Raw genomic sequence first — 22,443 nt, 5'->3', positions numbered from 1 at the left:
AACTTAAAGTAAAATAATAAAAAAAGTTGTTATACGGCAGAAATGGCTGAATGTTTCCTGTTTTTCTCATTTAATGGGAGAGTGCTTTTCCACTCTCTATCACGATGTTGTATGTTGTATATGTGGAGGGAAGTAGTGGAAGATACCTTGTTCTTTTCATTCACAGACCTCTGATTCAAGAGTAGCTACATTCATATTTGAAACAAATGCAAATTATGAGATAGTAAACTTTAAGCCTGATCATATAATTGCATGACAATTTTTGTGGTCTTGGATGGGGAGGGTGTATATTTTGCATGTGAGAGGATTGAAAATAATTGTAACCAGAGTAGACCGTAGTAAATTATTTGCCATAATTCTTTGCAATATATCCCATCAAGAGGCAAAGTCTATTTTCCTACTCATTAAATCTGGATTGTCCCTTGTGACTTGCTTTGACTAGCAGAATGTGGACAGAGTGATACCATGTGAGTTCAAGAGGACTTTCAGCTTTTGCTCGGTCCTCTTGAAGTTATGCCTTAAAGCCACCATACAAAAAGGAGTTGATCTAGCTTATTGGAGGTTGAGAGTCCATGTACCAATGGGGTACCAATGTACCCCAGCTGACGGCACCAACTGCCAGATATGTGAGGGAGGCCACTTGGACTTTTCAGCCATAGTCAAACTTCCCCAAGAGAGCTCAGGTGAAACCTGAACAAGCACTTCTGCATTCTCATGATTGCAGTCACTAAGTTTTGAGGTGGTTTGTTCCCTAGCAGTAGTTAAATGATATATGGTCTGAGAGGTGTAAAGAGAATAGGAAATACAGAATTAATGAAGTCATGGGAAGACAACATTTTACAGAGAAGGTGGATATAAAGGGAATCAAAGGAGCAAACATGAGGTTCACTAACATAAGGAATGCACCTGTTGGGTTTAATAACTAAACTCCTGCCTAATTTAACTGCAAGTTATGCTTTCTGTCCAATGTCCATACTGGCTTTGGCCAGGCACAGTGTTATGTGACTGTTGCCCCGGCTCTTTGGAATGCTAAGGCAGGAGGATTGCTTACACCCAGGAATTCAAGACCAACTTGGGCAGCACAGTGAGAACACATCTCTGAAAGGAAATAAAGAGAAAATTGTTTGCTCTGTGTTGTGTTACGGCATCCACCACCTATGACAAAGTAAACTGCTATTCTATATTTGCCATTTGAAGTGGTAGCTAACATTCAGTGGGGAATTTGTATCACTAAGAGGTAAATAATTATTTACTCAATTTTTATCTGACATCTCTGCTGAATCTACCCTACTTTAAAAATAAAACTAAATTATTTAGAAAATTCTACTCTTTGCTACAACACTGCCATTCAACAGAACAAAGAACATTGGGGCTCAACGCTGATGGTTTTTTTAAAAAAGCATTTTTTCTAACATATTCAAGTATATTGTAATACATACACAGACACATATACTAACACACAGCAGACAAATCAGAGTATCTGATGCCAAGTTTTTATAGTCCGAAATAAAATGGTGATTACGACACACCAACGTTGAAGGAAAACCTATTGCTTTAAATTTTCTAAAAGGTTATAATGACTTTTATCTTTACAACAAATTGAATAGAGTCTCAATCCAATTATAGGAAACAAACTCCTACCAATAGTGTTAGACAATCCTAATTGTAAGTGAGAGACCTTAGATTTAACATAATATCCAATCTAATTATATTTCAAACACATTAGAAGACAACATTCTACAGGAAGGAAACTTCTTAGTTGACTTACTGCTTAAATTATGGAAAAACAATTCAGTTATAGGATGGGTTCTTGCATTTAAAAGACGTTTTTTCCACATAATGGCCTTGTAATTTGTGTTAAGAAGTAGATTCCAGATCCAAAGAATGATCATGCATTTGAACTTGTGTTCCCATCTAGTTCCATAGATATTTGAATTGATCTGAATTCAGGGTTCTCACCAAGGTTTCAGAAGCAAATCTTATTTAGGTGAGTCTCTATTCTATACACATATTTTAACTTTTTGTCTACCACTCTCCCTTGCACATTACAATGTTCTTGTTTATCATTGATAAATAATAAGACATGGCACAAAAGGTACTCCCCATTGGAAAGGCACAAAAATATTTATAAATGTGTTCTTCCATTTTAAGTTCTTGAAAAGATATTCTAACATTTTCTAATATTAAACAATCTTAATGTCTGCTACTTGGGAGTCTTCAGGTTTTCCAGCCTTCTGAAGTTCCTTTTTGCATTAAAATTCAAATAGAATTATTTCAATTTCATTGGGAATCCAGGAACCTCCTAAGTGGCAGTGGACCAGAAAACTGCATATTCTTGTGGGCCCAGAAGACACTGTTTGATCGGGTCTTTGGTTCCTTTTAGTTTATACAACATTTGTATTCCTTACCACATAATTGGATTTCCTTTTGTAATGGGCAGTGTTGCTGGCCAGTTTGGATCCCATGGGATCCCTTTCACTGGATCTCTACGCCCATCTTTCAGATTCTGCAGCTGCAGCCTCATTCCTGACCTTAGGCTGATTGCCCTTTGACACTAGGGTTGTCCGGCCAATATGGGGAACTGGAAGTTTCTGGAACTCACCTTCTTTTCTCTGGAATTTGCCTCAAGTACACTTCCCTTTTGCTGGTTTTGTTTTGCATGCTATTGTTTTAATAAGTCATGGTTATACGGACAACTGTATGGTAAATCCTCCTAGTGAATCACTAAACCTGGGAATGGTTTTAGGAACTCAAGACTCTTTCTCTTTTCTATATTTTGCTTCTTCATTCCCCCCTTTCTTGCTGATTTCTTCTGGGAGCACATCCTTAATAAGCTTGATGCATCTTAATCCTTGACCTGGCCTATGCTTCTGGAACAAGCTATGAATATTCTGAATTAGTCAAAATACTAGTCTCAAGTATGAGTTCTATAACTTCTCTTTTTCTATTCCTGGCATGCTTTGCTCCCAATCTTCTACCAATTGTCCCACTTACCTCTGTCCCCCTTTACATTGTTGCTTTTTAATAATACATATGTGTCTGAAAAAAATAACTCAATATTCAGTTTATATATTGCATACAAATTGTACTATAAGACTTAAAATAGGGCACTATCTTTCCCCATCTCTTTCCACAATGAGTCCTGTTCTCCAGTGGTATAAATTTTCAAAATTCTTACATTTTCTTCAACATACTGAAATGATATGCCCCCATATTCCTCCTAGTTCTGACTACACGGAAACAAAGAAGTATGACAAGAACTACTTGGGAAAGAAATAGTACTCAAGTTTTCCCTTTCCTCGTCTTATAGGCGGAAACATATCTTGTTCCAGAAGGAAGAAATTGGTGGTAAAAAGTTGAGAAAGATTAAGCAGTCACATGGCAAGCCAGTGCCCCAGATACTAAAGTCAATGATATAGCTTGGATATGTGTCCCCACTAAATCTCATATTGAAATGTAATCCCCACTGTTGGAGCTGGCGTCTGGTGGGAGGTGATTGGATCACAGGGGTAGACGTCTTACGAATGCTTTAGCACCAAATCCTTGGTGCTGACTTTAGGATAGTGAGTTCTCATGAGATCTGGTTGTTTAAAAATGTGTGTCATCTCCCTCTTCTCTCCCTCTGTTGATCCACTCTGTCACGTGAGATGTTTGCTCCCACTTAGCCTTCCATCATGAATAAAAGCTTCCTGAGGCCTCACCAGAGGCCAAACACCTAACAGTGCCATGCTTCCTATCAGCCTGCAGGACTGTGAGCCAATTAAACCCTTTTTCCTCTTGTATAAATTACTCAGCCTCAGGTATTTCTTTACAAGCAATGCACAAATACCCTAACACAGTCAACTTCCTCCAAAGGTTTTCAAAGCCAGTTCTTTTGATACTTTTGATCATATGTAGAAATGTACCCAAAAGAGTCAGAAAAACTTGCTTCTAGGGCTTGCCTCAGTGCTCATCTCCACATGTGTTTACACATAGGTCTTCTTCAGCATTACTAGAAGCCAGTCAGTTTGGCATGGTGCTGAGAGTCTTTGGATAGCAGAGTTACTCCCATTCAAGAATGGCACAATACACAAGAATGGCCCTAGCCGGCAACCTTCATTACTCTTATACTGTATCATTAATAGCTGGGTAATGCTGACTTGCAATGATTTACTTCCATAAAAGTATGTTTGGGTTTCTTAATCTGGGTCAAGTAGGAAAGTGATTGCTTATGCCCATGTCATTGGTTATATGCTAACTTTTACTAATGTGGGGAAAAGAAAAGAAAGATAGCACAGAAGTTCAGGCATTTGAAACCATTGAGGTTTATGCTTTAAAAAATAATGCGAAAACAGAAACAAAACAACTTAACTGACTTTTTTTTTGAAATTCACATGGAAAAGTGTCAGTACTCGATATCTGAAATAACACACATGATATGGAAATATAGACAGCATCATATTTTTTGTTTTTAAGCAGAGGACAAGGAAATATGGAAACAATATTTGATTTACACTCTCAAGTAAGGAATAATACTTTTTTCCCCTTGCTCCAGAGTCCAATAGCCTGGCTTTGTTCTGCCTCTAACAAGCCAATTTAGGAAACAAAATATTCTTGCCTTGCCAGATTTACACCTTTAAATGAAACATACTCAATATCAAAAAAATTAAAATAGGGCAGGTTTTGGGTTTTTTTACAGGTATAACATCCTCTGATTCTCCAGATCACAGATCTTTGGAGTAGGTTCCTGCATTTGTGTTCAGAGACCTGGAATTGCAGATCTGATGATCTTTAATTAATGATCAATATTTGTTCTACTACATTGAAATGTTTATCTCTTTTTGGAGAGTCTAATTGTCTTTTGTGCTCTCTTTGGTCTTGCAACTCTGTTACACCCCTCTGCCTTCTTCTCTGACAGAGAAGCTATGCAAAATTCCTCCTGGGGTCTCTTGCAACCCTCCCCCAACCCTCCTCCTTAGAAGGCAAATGGAAAAATGAACAACAGCAGCAGCAAATCTTAATGATCACTGGGAGTCTGGACAAAGAATATTTCAGAAAACAAATAGATTTTAAGTGTCTTGAGGTCATTAACAAAGTTGTGAAATTTGTGAGGAATGTGTGAGCAAAAACGTCTTTTTATTATTTCTTCAGTTCACAGGCTTTAACGCTTCATGTCCCTAGCCGAGCTTTAAATTAATTATAAAACAAAATGTATAGCTGCAGCGCAGGCCTAGAGGTAGAGTCTGTACAACTAATCAACTTTAATTCCCTGGGTCCAATTTAATTACAAAACAACGTTTGGTGCAGCTGCTAAACATTTACCAGGTGACCATATGATAATATCGGAGCAGTATTTACAAGTCTCCAGCTTTTTGTTTTATTCTATCAGCCCAATTATGTCTCAGTTTATATACAAATTTGACTGGGTTCTAGGATTCATAATAAAAAAATAATTTTCTTGATTTTATACATCCATGTAGCTGAAACAGCTAATGTATTAAGTTGTACTACAACTAATTAATGTCAGGAAATAAAAGTTAATGGTGGAAAAGATGTCCTGTAAAGGACAATAACGAATTGAGTATCAGTTGCATACTTATCTTTTTAAAATTAATTCTGTTTGTGATGTAGACAAAGCGAAACCAGCTCATGTGTATTGTGAGTTATCAATTTGCTTTTTAGGTTATAATATACATTGCCAATACAATTACACACATCTAACTCATACCTTTGCTTGCTTTTTAGCGTTTTTACACAAGACAAGCTAGGAGGTAATATTTGCGTCACAAAATAAGTTTTCCTTAACAAAATTAAAATAAGCCATTAATATTTTTTAAATAGCTGGCTCCTTTAGTCTATATAAAATATATTCCATTTGCACAAATACCAGGAAGATCATTGCACCAAGTGGACCAAATCTGATTTTTCATTGCATAACACTGAGGCAGAAGTGCCAGGCAAAATTAACTTTTTAGCTTTTTGTTTCACTCAAAAACACTTTTCACAATACCTGAGACCCTAATTCCTCTATAGGTCTATGGAAGGACAAGAAAAATTGAACTGAGAAAAATGATCAAGTACTATTACTGAGGGAATTTAATATGACCATTACTGTTTTTACAGAAATTCAGAAGGTAACAATATTGTGTAATCCAAATTAGGATTTAAAATGTGAGTAAGAGAGAAACAGAACATGCTTCTTTTGCTTTCTTTTCCTAGCTGCTAATCTCTGAGTGTTACTTCCTTACTTTGCCTCTCTTTATTATAGAATAAGGAAGAGCTAAAGAGAGGACATATCACAGCAGGTTATGCTTATCATAGCAAAAAAGCAGAATATATAAACTTCATCATAAAAGATCTGGAGCAATGATCTTCTTCCCATTTCAAACTCAAGCACTGGTTCAGATTTTACCTAATACTATCTTGCATGACTATATTAGACCCTGGACAAAGACAAAAGGCTAATTTCTCAGTAATAGCAGTGTCTGTCAGTCTCCCACCCCAGAGTGTCTTTCTTTATGACTGAACAGTGACTGAGTCACAAGAGGAAACAATTCTGCTTACTGGAAGAAAATAGGATGGAAAGAATTATGACGGTTACCAGATGTCCCAGTACCCCCAAGGGGGCACCAGAATGTTTCTGCATATGCTGTAAACAGCATAAACTGTCAACTATTGGACTCTGGGGTTTAGCACTCATGTTTCTCTGATGTGCAGAGTCATAGGATTCAAGAGATAGAGCAACCTTAGAGATGATCTTGTCCAGAGGTTTTAAAGTACGTCTGGAGGAGTCTTGCGGTTTGTGTGACTCAGGGATGACTTAGAGGTAAGGGGTTCTCCCCAATACAGTAGCAGTACTCTTAGGAAGGAATGTAAAAATCTTAGAGCTAATATCAAGACAGTATATTTTATCAAACAAATATTAGTTATAAAAGTCCAAGGTTATTCCTGTGGCTGGGGAAAAGAATCTCGTGGAAAGCCACTATCCAGTGGCTCTAGGACATTCCTAAATAGGGGAGTCCTAGAGAGCAAAAGGTCAGTTCAGGAACTCTAGGCTGTGATGGACCTCGTGGATTGTGAGCCTGGAAATGAAATGATAACACTAAGACATGATGTCAGGGAGGTTAAAAGAAAATACTTTTAGAGTCAAGTCAACCAATGCTTATAACCCTTCTTTGTTTACATTTCATTTTCTATAATTTTTTTTAAAGTCACTTTAAAAAGTTACCTTTCCTTGTTGTTGTTAAATTTGGCAATTTAATTAATTATTACCCTAATGATAATTTAATTCTTATGTTATATGATCTGTTCTGTTTGCACATTTAACATTATCTTGCTACTATTCATGGATCCTCTCCACTGCCACCATTTCATTAAGGACAAAAGAGAGAAGGAGACAGGGAAAGCAGGCGGGGGGAGGGAGGGAGAGAGAAGCAGCTATTTCTACGTTTGTAAATGGAACCAGCTATAATGCGAGAAGACACAGGATTTTAATAGAAAGTAAAAACATATATGCAGGGTTGGACGTCCATAAAAACATAACAGACACGTCTTTCTTACCATCACTGTTGATGCACACAACCTCTTGAACTTGCGTGCCTGGACCACACTCCTTTCCATTATCTGGCTCGCAGTCTCCGAGTCTCACTGCTTTCCAGTCATAACACGCAGGCTCTTCACAGGGAATGGCTTCCAGTAAGTGAGGGCAGTTTCCAGTTCCCCCAGAGCCTCCAGTGGGCTCATTGGTTATGCGCCGCTTCCTCAGTTTGAAGCCTGAATTATGGGGGAAAGAAAAATCTATTGTTACCATCAAAGGTTGAGTATTTCAGAAAGTTGAACAAAACCTCAGGGTAAAAGTTAGATAAGAGTGGGGGTAGAAGTAATTTCTGTTTTGAATCTCTGGTGTATCCCCAGACTGTAGCTAATCTGGGGTCATGAACCATTCATTAAATGAGTAAGTGAATGGATTAATGAACAGAATGAAAATAAATGAGAACCTTTGGTTTTAGCTTACTACCACAAAGGTAAGGCTAGAAATGTCGTATAGTACCTATCTCCCTTGTAGGGCATAGAAGAGTAGGGTGGGAACAGAAAGAGAGATAAATTTTGGTTGACTTGGAAGGTCTATAGCTATAGAATATTCGAAGAATGAGTGAAATTTCAAGCTATTTAGAAATATCGATTACCAGACAAAAGTGCTATTTTTCTTAAATCTTCAGCAATGTCACATGATTAAATTTGGAAAATGAACTTCTAAGAAGTTGGATGGTTCCAGATAAACAATCTCTTTGAGGTTCTATTGATTTTAGGCCCTCTGGGAATTTGAATTAGGAACATAAGCCATGTGGGCTCCAGTGTGAAATATTCAAAGTCCTGCTTTGTGCTTTCATAGCATCTAAGTGTTGCCCTTCCTGACAGGGTGTAACAAAATTAATAAGTCTATTTATTGCTATGTAAACATACTAGAATCACTAGAAGACTGGCCTTGGAAACAAAATAGAAAAATGTTTTTAATCACAAGATCATGTGAAAATTAACTCACCACGTCCACCATAAGAAAACCATTGCATTTATTCTATTCCTCTATCATTTGCATTATGACAGTAATACGGTTTTTACATTTTTTTCTTCAAAGTAATAAGCAGCTTTATTACTGGGCACTAGATATGGGTCAGGCACTAAACTAAGTGCTTTATGTTTATCTCATTGATTCCTTAGAGACAACCTGGATGGCAGATACTGTTACATCCCTTTTACAGATAAGGGGACGAAGGTTTAGACAAGTTAGCTAACTTATCTAAACAGTAAGGGACACAGTAGGTTTTTTCAACCCAGGCCTGACCCCACAGCTCATCTTAACCATTGCCCTAAACTGTCTCAGATCCTCTCCATCATTTTGTCTAAATTAACAAGCATTTATGCCTATGTTCTTCTGTTTTAATCTTCTGGTACTATCACTGGAGTAGGTTTATTCATCTTTTGAAATTAATAGTCTTTAGCCATTCTGGAAAATACCACAAACAAGGAATACAGAAGAGCATTTTAAAAATAATTCATGATTTGATACAACTGGTGGGTATAAAAGGCATGTCATAGTCACGTGACCTACCTTTTTTTCCTTGCTGATCATTACAGTTTTCATAAGTACAAGGTCCCCAAGCTGACCATGGTGAAACTTCACATTCAGTTGGACAAGGAATGTGGCACAGTTGTGTAGTATTAGGGATGGGGCCAGTGCATAATTTCAAGTCCACTGGCTTTGAGGCTAGAGAAAAATACAGACACATATTAAAAAAATAAACAAAAGGAAAACATATGGCCAGCAATACGATTTTTCTGTGTGTATGGAAAAGGAAAATCCTTAAAGAAGTGTTACCAAGATATCATTCCAATGCTTCTCAGCCACATCCTGAGAATAAAAAGAATGAATGGAAATAAAAGAGGCAGGATAGTGTAGTCAAAGGAAACTGGAGATGTCTTGCAAATTGTTTGATTACCAGTTTTACCACTAATTGGTCATGCAACTGATAATTCTGAATGTAACTTTCCTAGTCTGCAAAATATTCCTTAAGGTTAGATCTAAAATTCTACAGCAATATTCTAAGAAAGTAAAAGAAAACTTTAGAGGACCGAACACAATAGGAGGGGGACTATAGCTTTAACATACATGAAAAAAATGTCCACTGAGTAGTTCCTGGTGGAGCACTCTCCCATCTCTTTTGGTTCACAGAGATTGAGAGGTAAGATGAAGAAGGATCTCAAATGGGAGCTACTCTTTGTACCACCAGCTACAGTACTCACTGTACTCACTGAATTATTTCCAAAACATCTAAATAATAATATATTATCTGCATATGTGACACAAATCTAGTAAATGACAAGTTAATGGGTGCAGCACACCAACATGGCACATGTATACATACGTAACAAACCTGCATGTTGTGTACATGTACCCTAGAACATAAAGTATAAAAAAAAATCTACTAATCAGTAAGGATACTAATTTATAATTATCTACCTTTGTTCATAAGTTGACCAATAAACTGTGGATAAATGTTGCTTGTCCTTGCTTCTTTTTTGTTTTTTTAATGCCTGCAGTTTGGCTCTTTTGTATATATTTGACAGTTAAGGTCAATACATGTCCATAGTTCTGGATATAGAACTAATTAAAAATGACTAACTGATGAAAAGATATGTAAAGCTATATGGACAGAGGAAGAGAATCAAGTTCAGCTGTATAATATCTATCTATCTATAAAATATCTGTCTGTCTGTCTGTCTCCTGACAGCCATAGTTGCTTTTGTTTTTAAAAAATTTTAATATGTGGTCAGGCATGGTGGTTCTTGCCTGTAATCCCAGCACTTTGGGAGGCCGAGGTAGGCAGATCATGAGGTCAAGAGATAGAGACCATCCAGGCCAACATGATGAAACCCCGTCTCTACTAAAAATACAAAAATTAGCTGGGCGTGTTGCTGCACACCTGTAGTCCCAGCTGCTTGGGAGGCTGAGGCAGGAGAATCACTTGAACTTGGGAAGCGGAAGTTGCAGTGAGCTGAGATCACGCCACTGCACTCCAGTCTGGCAACAGAGCAAGACTCTGTCAAAAAAAAATAAATAAATAAAAATTAAAAAAAGATAATTATTTTGGTCATACATTTCCTGAACAATAGCTAATTCCTTTGTCACTCTGATAATTTGGTGAGCCCATGCTTGTAGAAAAAAATGACTTAAACAATGGATGCTTAGCTATTTCTCAATCCCCTGTGTGAAAGGACTATCAAATTCCAATTGCATGGGATTGCATGTAGAAGCTCACAGAGAAATTAAAAATTTTAAACTATATTTTCCTAACTTTTAAATGAAAGTACTATGTCTGTTTGTAGTTTAAACTTGAAGACAAATTGTAAGCACTTTTACAATCCTGTAAGTTTTCACGCACACAAGCACAGTCATAAATGCTATCTAAAGCCTATCACATTGATTCTTTACTGCCACAGTTTTTGTTCTGAAAAGTATTCTGCCAATTTTATGTCTCCTTTTCTCTACTAGTAGTCCTTATCTCTCTCTCCATATCTCCCCTACTTCTTCACCCCCACCACTCCCACACTCGCCACTACAGTGAAAATAAATAACTGGGCACTAATTGGCTTAGTATGAGCACAGTGAGCATTCTCATTGAAGTTCATCAGGATTGCTGTTTATGTGCATCCTAACAGCAGCCAAAGCCAAAAATGATTAATTTTATTGCTTTCCAGTAGCAAAAGTGTTTGGCACACTGATGACAGAAAATATAGAAATAAATGGTTCACTCTGAATATAAAAAATAACATCAATGATAAGTACTTCACATAAAAATGGATTCTTTTAAAGACATGTATAGGCAGAAGAGTCTATACTACATAGCAAATTAGCTGCAAATTAACATAAATAATGATTTTTACTTATGGAAACTTTCAAAGTACCTAATTTAAAATGAGAAGTTTTGGGTAAGAGACCTCAAAATCTCAGTTTTTTTCCTTCAATTGGTGAAAAGTCATTTTAAATCTTGCTGCGATTATATTGTTTTTGAAATAATAATTTATTTAAAATAAAATTTACTGGGTATGAAATTGTGAGGAATCTTAGGGTCTGAATTTATTTTATATATAAGGTTGAAAACTTTAGGAAGCAAACATTGTTTTATTAAGAAAACAGGTTAAGCAAGATGGCTGACAGAAAAAGCTTCCCCCACCAAGAGACCAGCCCATTAAGAAGACCCGCACCCTCCAACCAGATCTTCAGAAGGATGGCATTGAAAGTGGACAGAGGGAGAACATAGAACCTGGGATAAAGAAGAGGAAGCTGGGAACTCTGCACTGGGCTACTGAGCATCAAGATTCATCCCTGTTCCTGAGGGGCTCCTGGGAAATGGATGAATTAAATAGGCATGGAATGGCCCACTCTTGCCACGGACCCCAGAATCCTAGCTGCAGGGGAACCCACTCCCCACACAGACATTTGAGTTTGCAGAGAGAGCTTATCAGAGAGTTATCAGGGACAGGACTCTAATATGTGCAGAATTCAGAACGTTTGACATAGAAATAGCTGCAGTAGAGCATGGCCAGAGATGCCCATTTCCCAAGGCTCACTACATTCTTTAAGGTGGCTTTGGCCTTTGTTGACTGTAGGACATGAACACAACATAACTTTCTTCCCCATGGCACAGGCCCAGTCTGATCTGAGCACCCCCTATCTTTCAACCTGTCCCAAGGTAACTGCCTGGCCTTGCCCACTTGCAGTACAATCTCAGATGCCCAATGGGGGTGCTTTCCAGAAGCTGCTACCATAACTCCTTCATTGGTAGGCACCACCTAACCATTAGAGAGCTTCTGCAGATGGGCCCTCCCCAGCATGCTCCTGCCTGCAGCCTTCCCCAACCACTGTTCCAGGGCCCACCACACTGCTGTTGCTCTGCTGTTGCTGGCACACACACGCGCGAGTGAGCACGCACACACACACACACACGTGGACCCTGCCACACTGCTGCCCTGTAGTTGATGGCATGCATGCACAAGTGTGGACCGCATTGTCACCACCCCAATGTAGTGCTTTTGCCAGCACCCTCCATCAGAGTATTGCTGCTAGCTGACCTCAGCCCTTGCAGCACAGCAGGTGCTTAACCTTGAGGGGCCAGAGAACAAAGCCATGGGCCTGGTCTGAGGTCCCCAGTGTGCTGAGCTGAGCCTGGGCCACCTGAAATCACCCAGAAATGAAGCCAGTTGACCGAACCCAATTTATACCACTGTCAAACCCTCAAGGACATCAAAGAATATAAAGCAATAAGCCCCATTCAACAGACAGCAGTTTCAAACATTTAAGGAACATCAGCCCACATAGAGAGAGAAAAACCAGCACAAGAACACTGAGAACTTAAAAAGCCGCAGTGTCTTATTACATACAAATGACTGCACTAGTTCCCCAGTGCTGGTTTTAAACCAGGCTGAAATGGCTAAAATGACAGAGATGGAATTCAGAGTCTGGATGACAATGAAGATCACTGAGATTCAGGAGAAAGTTGAAACCCAATCCAAGAAATCTAAGGAATCCAGTAAAATGATATAAGAGCTAAAGATGAAATAGCCATTTTAAGAAAAAAAAAAAAAACAACAACTGATCTAATAGATCTGAAAAGCTCACTATAAGGATTTCATAATACAATTGAAAGTATTAACAGCAGAATAGACCAAGCTAATGAAGAAATCTCAGAGCTTAAAGAGTGGTTCTTCAAATCAAATCAGACAGACAAAATTAATGAAAACAAATTTTAAAAAATGAAATGTGGAATTATGTGAAATATGGGATTATGTAAAGAGACTAAATCTATGACTCACTGGCATCCCTGAAAGAGAGTAAGGAAATTACTTACAAGAGGTCCTTAAGGAAGTTCTAAACATGGAAATGAAAAACTGTTACTAACCACCACACAAACACACTTAAGTACACAGACTATTGACACTATAAAGCTACTACAAAATCAAATCTAGACAACAACTAGCTAATATAATGACAGAATAAAATCTTCACATATCAATATTAATCTTGAATGTAAATAGGCTAAACACTCCACTTAAAAGGCATAGAGTGATAAGTTGAATAAAGAAGCAAAACCCAACTGTATGCTATCTTAAGAGACCATATTACATGCAATGACACTCATAGGCTCAGAGTAAAGGGATGGAGAAAACTAACATATCTGGGACCTAAACTTCACACTTGATCAAATGAAACTAACAGACCTCTACAGAACATTCCATCTAACAACAGAATAAACATTCTTCTCACTGGCGCATAGCACATACTCTAAAATTGACCATATACTTGAACATAAAGCAATTCTTAACAAATTCAAAAAAACAAAACAAAACGACAACAACAAAAAACAAATCATATCAACCACACTCTCAGACCACAGCACAATAAATACAGAAGTTAATACCATGATGATCTCTCAAAAGCATACAATTACATGGAAATTAAAGCAATCTTCTTCTGAATGACTTTTGGGTAATCAATGAGATTTAGGCAGGAATCAAGAAATTCTTTGAAATTAATGAAAACAAACATACAACATACCAGACTTTCTGGTACACAGCTAAAGCAGTGTTAAGAGGAAAGTTTACAATACTAAATGCTCACATCAAAAAATTAGAAAATTCTCAAATTAACATAAAATCACACTTAGAGGAACTAGAAAAACAAGAGGAAAGCAACACCAAAGCCAGCAGTAGACAAGAAATAACCAAAAACAAAGCTGTGCTGGAGAAAATAATGTAATAAAAATCCACACAAAAATATTGACCAAACCAAAAGTTGGCTTCTTGACAGAATAAATAAGATTGATAGATTGCTAGCTAGAATAATAAAGAAAAAAGAGAGAAGATCCTATTAAACATAGTAAGAAATGACAAAGGTGACATAACTAACGACCCCACAGAAATACAAAATACCCTCAGAGACTATTATGATACCTCTATGCACACAACCTAGAAAAATTATAAGAAATGGATAAATTCCTAGAAATATACAACCTCCAAAAATTGAACCAGGAAACAAACTGAAACCCTGAACAGGCATATAACAAGTTTTGAAGTTGAATCAGTAATAAAAAACCCCTACCAACCACAAAAGGGCCTGAGTAGACAGATTCACAGCTGAATTCTACCATTCATATAAAGAAGAGCTAGTACTAACCCTACTAAAACTATTCCAAAAAAGTAAGAAAGAATCCCTCCTTAACTCATTCCATGAGGCTAGAATCATTCTGATACAAAAACCTGGCACAGACACAACAACAAAAAAAGAAAACTTTAGGCCAATATCCCTGATGAACAGAGATGCAAAAATCCTCAAAAAATACAAGCTAACCAAGTCGAGCAACACATCAAAAAGATAAAACCACCACAATCAAGTTGGCTTTATTCCTGGGACAAAAGATTGGTTCAATATAAACAAATAAATATGATTTATCATATAAACAACTAAAAACAAAAATCACATTATCTCAATAGATGTAGAAAAGTCTTTTGACTCAGCATCACTTCATGTTAGAAACCATCAGCCAACTATGTATCAAAGGAAAATACCTAAAAAAATAAGAACCATCTATGACAAACATACAGTCAATATCATACTGAATGGACAAAAGCTGGAAGTTCACCTTGAGAACTGGAACAAGACAAGAATACCCAGACAACCTACACAATGGGAGAAAAGTTTCGCAATCTATCCATCTGAAAAAGGTCTAATATCCAGAATCTACAAGGAACTTAAATTTAAAAGAAAAAAATACAACATTGAAAAGTGGGAAAGGACATGAAAAGACACTTCGTAAAAGAAGACATTCATGCAGCCAACAAACATATGAAAAATGGTTTAACATCACTATTCATTAGAGAAATGCAAATTAAAACCACAGTGAAATACCACCTCATGCCAGTCAGAATGGCTGTTACTAAAAAGTCAAGAGACAACAGATGCTGACAAGGTTGTGGAGAAATAGGAACGCTTTTATACTGTTGGTGGAAATGTAAATTAGTTCAGCCATTGTGGAAGACAGTGTGGTGATTCCTTAAAGATTTAGAACTAGAAATACCATTTGACCCAACAATCCCTTTACTGGGTATATACCCAAATGAATATAAATCATTCTATTAGAAAGATACATGCATGCTCATGTTTACTGCAGCACTGTTTACAATAGCAAAAACGTGGAATCAACCCAAATGCCCATCAATGATAGACTGGGTAAAGTAAATGTCATACATATACAATATGGAATACTATGTAGCTATTAAAAGGAATGAGATCATGTCTTTGAAGGGACATGGATGGAGCTGGAAGCCATTATCCTTAGCAAACTAATGCAGGAAAAGAAAAGCAAATACTTCATGTTTTCACTTGTAAGTAGAAGCTGAACAATGAGAACACATGGACACAGGGAGGGGAACAACATACACTAGGGCCTGTTGGGGGAGTGTGGTGAAGGAGAGCATCAGGAAAAATATCTAATGTATTCTGGGCTTGATACCTAGGTGATGGGTTGATAGCTGCAGCAAATCACCATGGCACACATTTACCTATGCAATGAACCTGCACATACTGCACATGTACCCCAGAACTTAAAATAAAACAAATGAATGCCCACTCTCACCACTCCTATTAAACATAGTACTGGAAGTTTCAGCCAGTGCAATCAGGAAAGAGAAAGAAATAAAAGGCATCCAAATAGGAAGAGATAAGGTCAAACTATCTCTCTTTACAGATGATATGCTTTTATACCTAGAAAACTCCATAATCTCTGCCCAAAGGCTCCTAGACCTGATAAGACACTTCAGCAAATTTTCAGGATACAAAATCAATGTACAAAATTCAGCAGAATTTCCATACACCAATAACATCCAAGATGAAAGCCAAATCAGGAATGCAATCTTATTCACAATAGCCACCAAGAGAATAAAATACCTAGGAACACAGCTAACCACGGAGTGAAAGATCTCTAGAATGAGAATTACAAAACACTGCTCAAAGAAATCAGAAATGACACAAATACAAGGAAAAACATTCCACACTCTTGAATAGTGATATGGTTTGTTTCTCTGTCCCCACCCAAATATCATTTCAAATTGTAATACCACATGTCAAGGGATGGACCTGGCAGGAGGATTGGATCATGGGGGCACTTTCCCCCATGCTATTCTCATGATAGTGAGTTCTCACAATATCTGGCGATTTAGAAGTGACACTTCCTCCTTTGCTGTCTCTTTCCTGCCATCTTGTGAAGAAGGTGCTTGCTTCTCCTTTGCCTTCTGCCATGACTGTAAGTTTCTCAAGGTCTTCCCAGCAATGTGGAACTGTGAGTCTATTAAACCTCCTTTCTTTAAAAAGTACCCAGTCTCAAGTAATTCTTTATATCAGTGTGAAAATGAACTAATTCAGATAGGAAGAAGCAATATTGTTAAAGTGGCCATTCTGCCCAAAGCAATTTACAGAATCATTGCTATTCCTATCAAACCACCAATGACATTTTTCACAGAATTAGAATAATTATTCTAAAATTAATGTAGAACCAAAAAGTAGCCTAAATAGCCAAAGCAATCCTAAGCAAAAAGAACAAAGCCAGAGGCATCACATTCCCCACTTCAAACTGCACTACAAGCCTGTAGTAATCAAAACAGCATGGTTCTAATTCAAAAACAGACACGTAAATCAAGGGAACAGATTAGTGAATCCAGAAACAAAGCCACACACTTATAGACATCTGATCTTCAACAAACTCAACAAAAACAAGCAATACAGAAAGGACTCCTGATTCAATAAGTTATCCTAGGATAACTATCTAGTCATATGCTGAAAATTGAAACTCTACCCCTTCCTTTCACCATATATGAAAATCAACTCAAGATAGAGTAAAGACTTAAATATAAGATCTAATACTATAAAACTCTAGAAGAAAATCTAGGAAATACCATTCTGGACATAGGCCCTGGCAAAGATTTCAGGATGAAGGCTCCAAAATCATTTGCCACAAAAAGAAAAATTAACAAATGAGACCTAAATAAACTAAAGAGCTACTTCTGCACAGCAAAAGAAACTATCCACCAAGTAAACAGATAACTTACAAAGTGAGAGAAAATATTGCAACGTATGCATCTGACAAAGGTCTAATATCCTGAATCTACAAGGAATTTAAACAAAAAATAACCCCATTAAGGAATGGGCAAACTATAATACATGAATAGACACTTCTCAAAAGAAGACATACACATGGCCAACAAACATATGAAAAATTGCTCAACATCACTATTCATCAGAGACAATCAAATCAAAACCATGAGATACCATCTCATACCAGTCAGAATGGCTACTATTAAAAAGTCAAAAAATAACAGAAGCTGGCAAGGTTTCTAAGAAAAGGGAACACTTATACACTGCTAGTGGGAATATAAATTAGTTCAGTCACTGTGGAAAGCATTTTGGAGATTTCTCAAAGAACTTAAAACAACTATCATTTGACCCAGCCATCCTACTACTGGGTATATAACCGAAGGAAAATAAATCAGTTTACCATAAAGACATATGCATGCACATGTTCATCACAGAACTCTTCAAAACAGCAAAGATATGGAATCAACCTAGATGCCCATCAACAGTGAACTGGATAAAGAAAATGTGGTACAAAAAAGAAAGAAATCATGTTATTTGCAGCAACATGGATGGACCTGGAGGTCATTATCCTTATTCAAATTACTGCATGAACAGAAAACCAAATACTGCATGTTCTCACGTACAAGTGGAAGCTTGTAAACACCAACACAAAGTAGGGAAAAACAGACACCAGGGCCTACTTGAGGGTGTAAGGTGGGAAGAGGGTGAGGATTGAAAAACGACCTATTGAGTACTATGCTCATTACCTGGGCGATGAAATAATCTAGACACTAACCCCATGACTCCCCATTTACCCATGTAACAAACCTGCACATATATCCCTGAACTTCAAAGCTGGGTGGAGGCGGGGGGAAACATACACACACACTCCCAATCCCTAATTTAAACAAGCAAAGAAAGGAAACAGGTTAAAACATTGTGCTTTTACTTCATGGCCACCTTTTTTTTTCTTTTAATAAGTTTTATTTTAGCTTTTGGTGTATTTTCAATAAATTAAATGGAATAATCAGCCACAAAATTTTGAGCTACAAAAAGAGAAATGTGATGAATAAAGGCTCAAGGAAGTATTGATACAGGAGTTAACAAAAAATTACTTAGGATTGTGAGGGTACAGAAGTCCTTGGTAAGGTTTCCGTTTTAATGAAAAGCAGCCCCGAATCATTTTCCTTTTTAACAAAGAACAGCCTGTAAAACTGAGCTGCAGACATAGAAGCTGGCGGTTGTGCCAATCATGTTTAAAATGGCAGCCCCATCTTCCCTTCTCTTTATCAGCCCCGTACGTGTACAGTAAGGAGCAGACAAGATGGTACCGATCAACAGGAGAGTTCATTTGCATAATAAGATTAGGACTGAGAGGCCAGCCTTCCTTTAAGCTATGTAAACATCACACCTAATCAAACCAATCTGTGAGCCCTGGGTAAATCAGACACCGCCTCCTCAAACCTGACTATAAAATCCAGCACATCCCCCGCCCTCAGGTCTTTTCCACTCAGATACCCCTCTCTCTCTCTAGAGAGGGAGATGTTTCTCTTTCTCTTCTCTTCTGCCTATTGAACCTCCAATCCTAAACTCATGTATGTCTGTGTCCTAAATTTTCCTGGCACGAGACGACAAATCCCAGGGTATATACCCCAGACGACATAGCTGCTTCAGTATTGCTGAAACAAAGTGTTCCTGAGGGTTGCTCAGCTGCTAAGCCCATCAAATCAACACTGACATAATTCTCAAGAAATGATTTCTACTTACAGTTGTCCCTGTGTACACATAAGCTTTTTTTCATTAATCAAGGAAACATAGGGAAGAATACCTGCTATGTATAATTCTATTCCTTTGGTGATTTTCATTATAGGTTTTCTTGAAATAGAGCACGTACTGATCAGTATAAATCATAGATCCTACCTGAGTTCCTCAAAAACTGTAAGACAATTACTTCTCTGCAATTGCCCAAGAGTTATTTGGAATCAGTGTGATTCAACGAACGAAGTAAAGGACAGACCTAGGAAAAATTACTGACTTTCAGTTTATACTGATTTCAATTTTCCAGAATGGCCCAGTTCTTACTCTTGTATAATTTACTATGTAAGAAATGGCTCTTCATCCAATACAGATTCCAAAGAAATACATATTAAACTTTAAGAAGACTTCCTTTTGATTTCTCAAAATAATGGAGAAATTTTATTGTTCTTAAGTAATTTAAAGGGGATTTAAATAAATGTATATTCAATGCTTCACAAGGTCACAAAACAATGTCTAAAGTTTTCTGAAGTTTCCAAAACAAATTTTAAAAATGAGGCTGATGCATTTCTGTGGTTCTGAAAAATTCTTGTGTTTTGAATGTTTATGGTTCTGAAATATTGTTTTGAATGTTTAAGCTCTACAAATGGAAAAAAATAAAAATAATCTTAACACTTCTTTTTCTATCAATATGGCCAATGAAGTATTTGGAAGATACACCTACTATATAACCTCTAAATATAGTTTATATATCTTATAAATTGTATCTATAATTTTTATATTAAATGTTTTGAGATAATTGTAGATTGACATGAAATTATAATTTGACAGCTTCTATATATCCTTTATCCAGTTTCTCCCATAGGCAAGATTGTATAAACATAGTACAATATTACAGCCAGAATATTGACATTATTATAATCAATGCACTTTGGTTGTATAGTGTTCCTGCAAACTTCATGTCTACCAGAATCTCAGAATATAACCTTATTCAGAAATAAGGCCTTTGCAAATATAATTAGTTGAAGAGATCTTAGTGGCTTTCAGTTTATACTGAGATTTCAATTTTCCAGAATGGCCCAGTTCTTACTGTTGTATAATTTACGATGTAAAGATTAAGGTGGTCTTAAATCCAATGGGTGGTGTCCTTGTAAGAAGGCCATGTGAAGGCATACAGAGAAGCACCATGCTTAACAAAGACAGAATTTGGAATGATGCAGTTACAAGCCAAGGAGCACCAAGGATTGCCAGTAGACCATTTGTTGCAGTGTTAGGGGACAAGCATTCAGTCTTTGACCATTAAGTATAATGTTAGCTATAGGTTTTCTTAGATGTTATTAAGATGAGGATGTTCTCCTGTATTCCTTTTTCTGAGAGTTTGTTATGAATGGATGTTAAATTTTGTCAAATAGCTTTTGCTGTATTGATTATATTTTTAGTTTGTTAAATTGGTTAATTGCATTGACTAACTGTTTAATATTGAAGTATCCTTGCATCCTTGAATAAACTGCAGTGTTATAATTTTTGCCAATTTAGAAAACTCAAGTGAAGGAAAGCCTATTATATTTAGCCATACTTTGTTTACCCGCTCTTTCTCCTTTCCTGATATTCCAAGGTTTCTTCCTCTAATCTTTCCTTTTTATTTAGTGAACTCTTTAGCTGTTCTGTTAGGGTAAGTCTACTGGTAACAACTTCTCTTAGTTTTCCCTCATTAAGAATGTCATTATTTTTCCTTCATTCTTGAAGGATATTTTCTCTGAGTATTGAATTGTGAGTTGACAGTTCTTTTCCTTTAGCACTTGAAAAATACGATAGTACTTTATTCTGACCTATATGGTTTCCGGTTCACTGTCATTTAATTTTTTTTTTTCCCCTGTAGTAAGGGTATCAATTTTCTCTGGGTGCTTTCAAATATTTTTATCTTCAGTTTTCAGATTTTTATTATGTCTTGGCATGTATTTCTTCAGGTTTAACTTATTTGGAATTCATCCAGCTTCTTTAATCTATAGCTGTATGCTGCTTACAACATATGAGAAGATTTTAGCCATTATTTCTCTGAATACTTTCTTTTTTTTTTTCCTTTTACGCTCTGCCCTCTTTCTCCTCTTCTTCTGGAATTCCATTGACATGAATGTTAGATCTTTTGTTACAGTTCCACAGGTCTCTGAAATACTTTTAGTTTTCTTCCCTTATATTTTTTTCTGTGTTGTTCAGATTAGGTAATTTTGATTATTCTGTATTTTAGTTCTTTGAGTCTTTCCTCTCTCCCCTCCATTATGCTGTTAGACCCATACAGAGAGCTTTTTATATCTGTTATTATATTTTTCAGATCTGCAATTTCTACTTGGTTCTTTTTTGCATCTTCAATTTATTTGCTGAAGATTTCTATTTGTTTCAAACATGCTCATAACTGTTGAAAGATTTTCATCATGGCTTCCTTATATCTTGTTGGATAATTCTAACATCATCATCTCAGTGTTGGCCAGTATTTATTTATTGTCTTTTTTTTTTCATTGAATCTGGTAACTCCCTGGTTCTTGGCATAAGGAGTGACTTGATTGAAACCCAGACATTTTTGCTTTATGTCACAAGACTCTAGATCTTTTAAAATCCTTTCTTTCTTTCAAACTGGCTTTTTATGACCCTGCTCCAGAATGTAAAAAGGGTATATGTGTGCCACATTGTTACTGCAAGGTGAAGGCAGAAGTCCAGGTTTCTTAATCTCCATTGATAACATGCACACTTATGTTTATTGTGGCACTATTTACAATAGCAAGACTTGGAACCAACCCAAATGTTCATCAATGATAGACTGGATTAAGAAAATGTGGCACATATACACCATGGAATACTACGCAGCCATAATAAAGGATGAGTTCATGTCCTTTGTAGGGACATGGATGAAGCTGGAAACCATCATTCTCAGAAAACTATTGCAAGGACAAAAAACCAAACACTGCATGTTCTCACTCATAGGTGGGAACTGAACAATGAGAACACTTGGACACAGGAAGAGGAACATCACA

At 36.8% G+C, this 22,443-nt stretch overlaps 1 protein-coding gene across 1 annotated transcript in view; it reads right to left on the bottom strand.

The window, feature by feature from the left end:
* The window catches only part of THSD7A (thrombospondin type 1 domain containing 7A), a 496,180-nt gene that overhangs the window by 185,245 nt on the left and 288,492 nt on the right, over nt 1-22,443 (bottom strand). The window contains exons 5-6 of the mRNA XM_015134011.3: nt 9,089-9,244; nt 7,540-7,752 (exon numbers count right to left, since the gene is read on the bottom strand). Coding sequence (XP_014989497.3) covers nt 7,540-7,752; nt 9,089-9,244 — 369 coding nt within the window. The remainder of the gene's footprint in view (nt 1-7,539; nt 7,753-9,088; nt 9,245-22,443) is intronic.

Source organism: Macaca mulatta, chromosome 3 (genome assembly GCF_049350105.2).
Source record: "Macaca mulatta isolate MMU2019108-1 chromosome 3, T2T-MMU8v2.0, whole genome shotgun sequence".
NCBI lineage: Eukaryota > Metazoa > Chordata > Mammalia > Primates > Cercopithecidae > Macaca > Macaca mulatta.
Note: the sequence above shows the minus strand (reverse complement) of the source record. Positions and strands in the feature narration are given on the sequence as shown.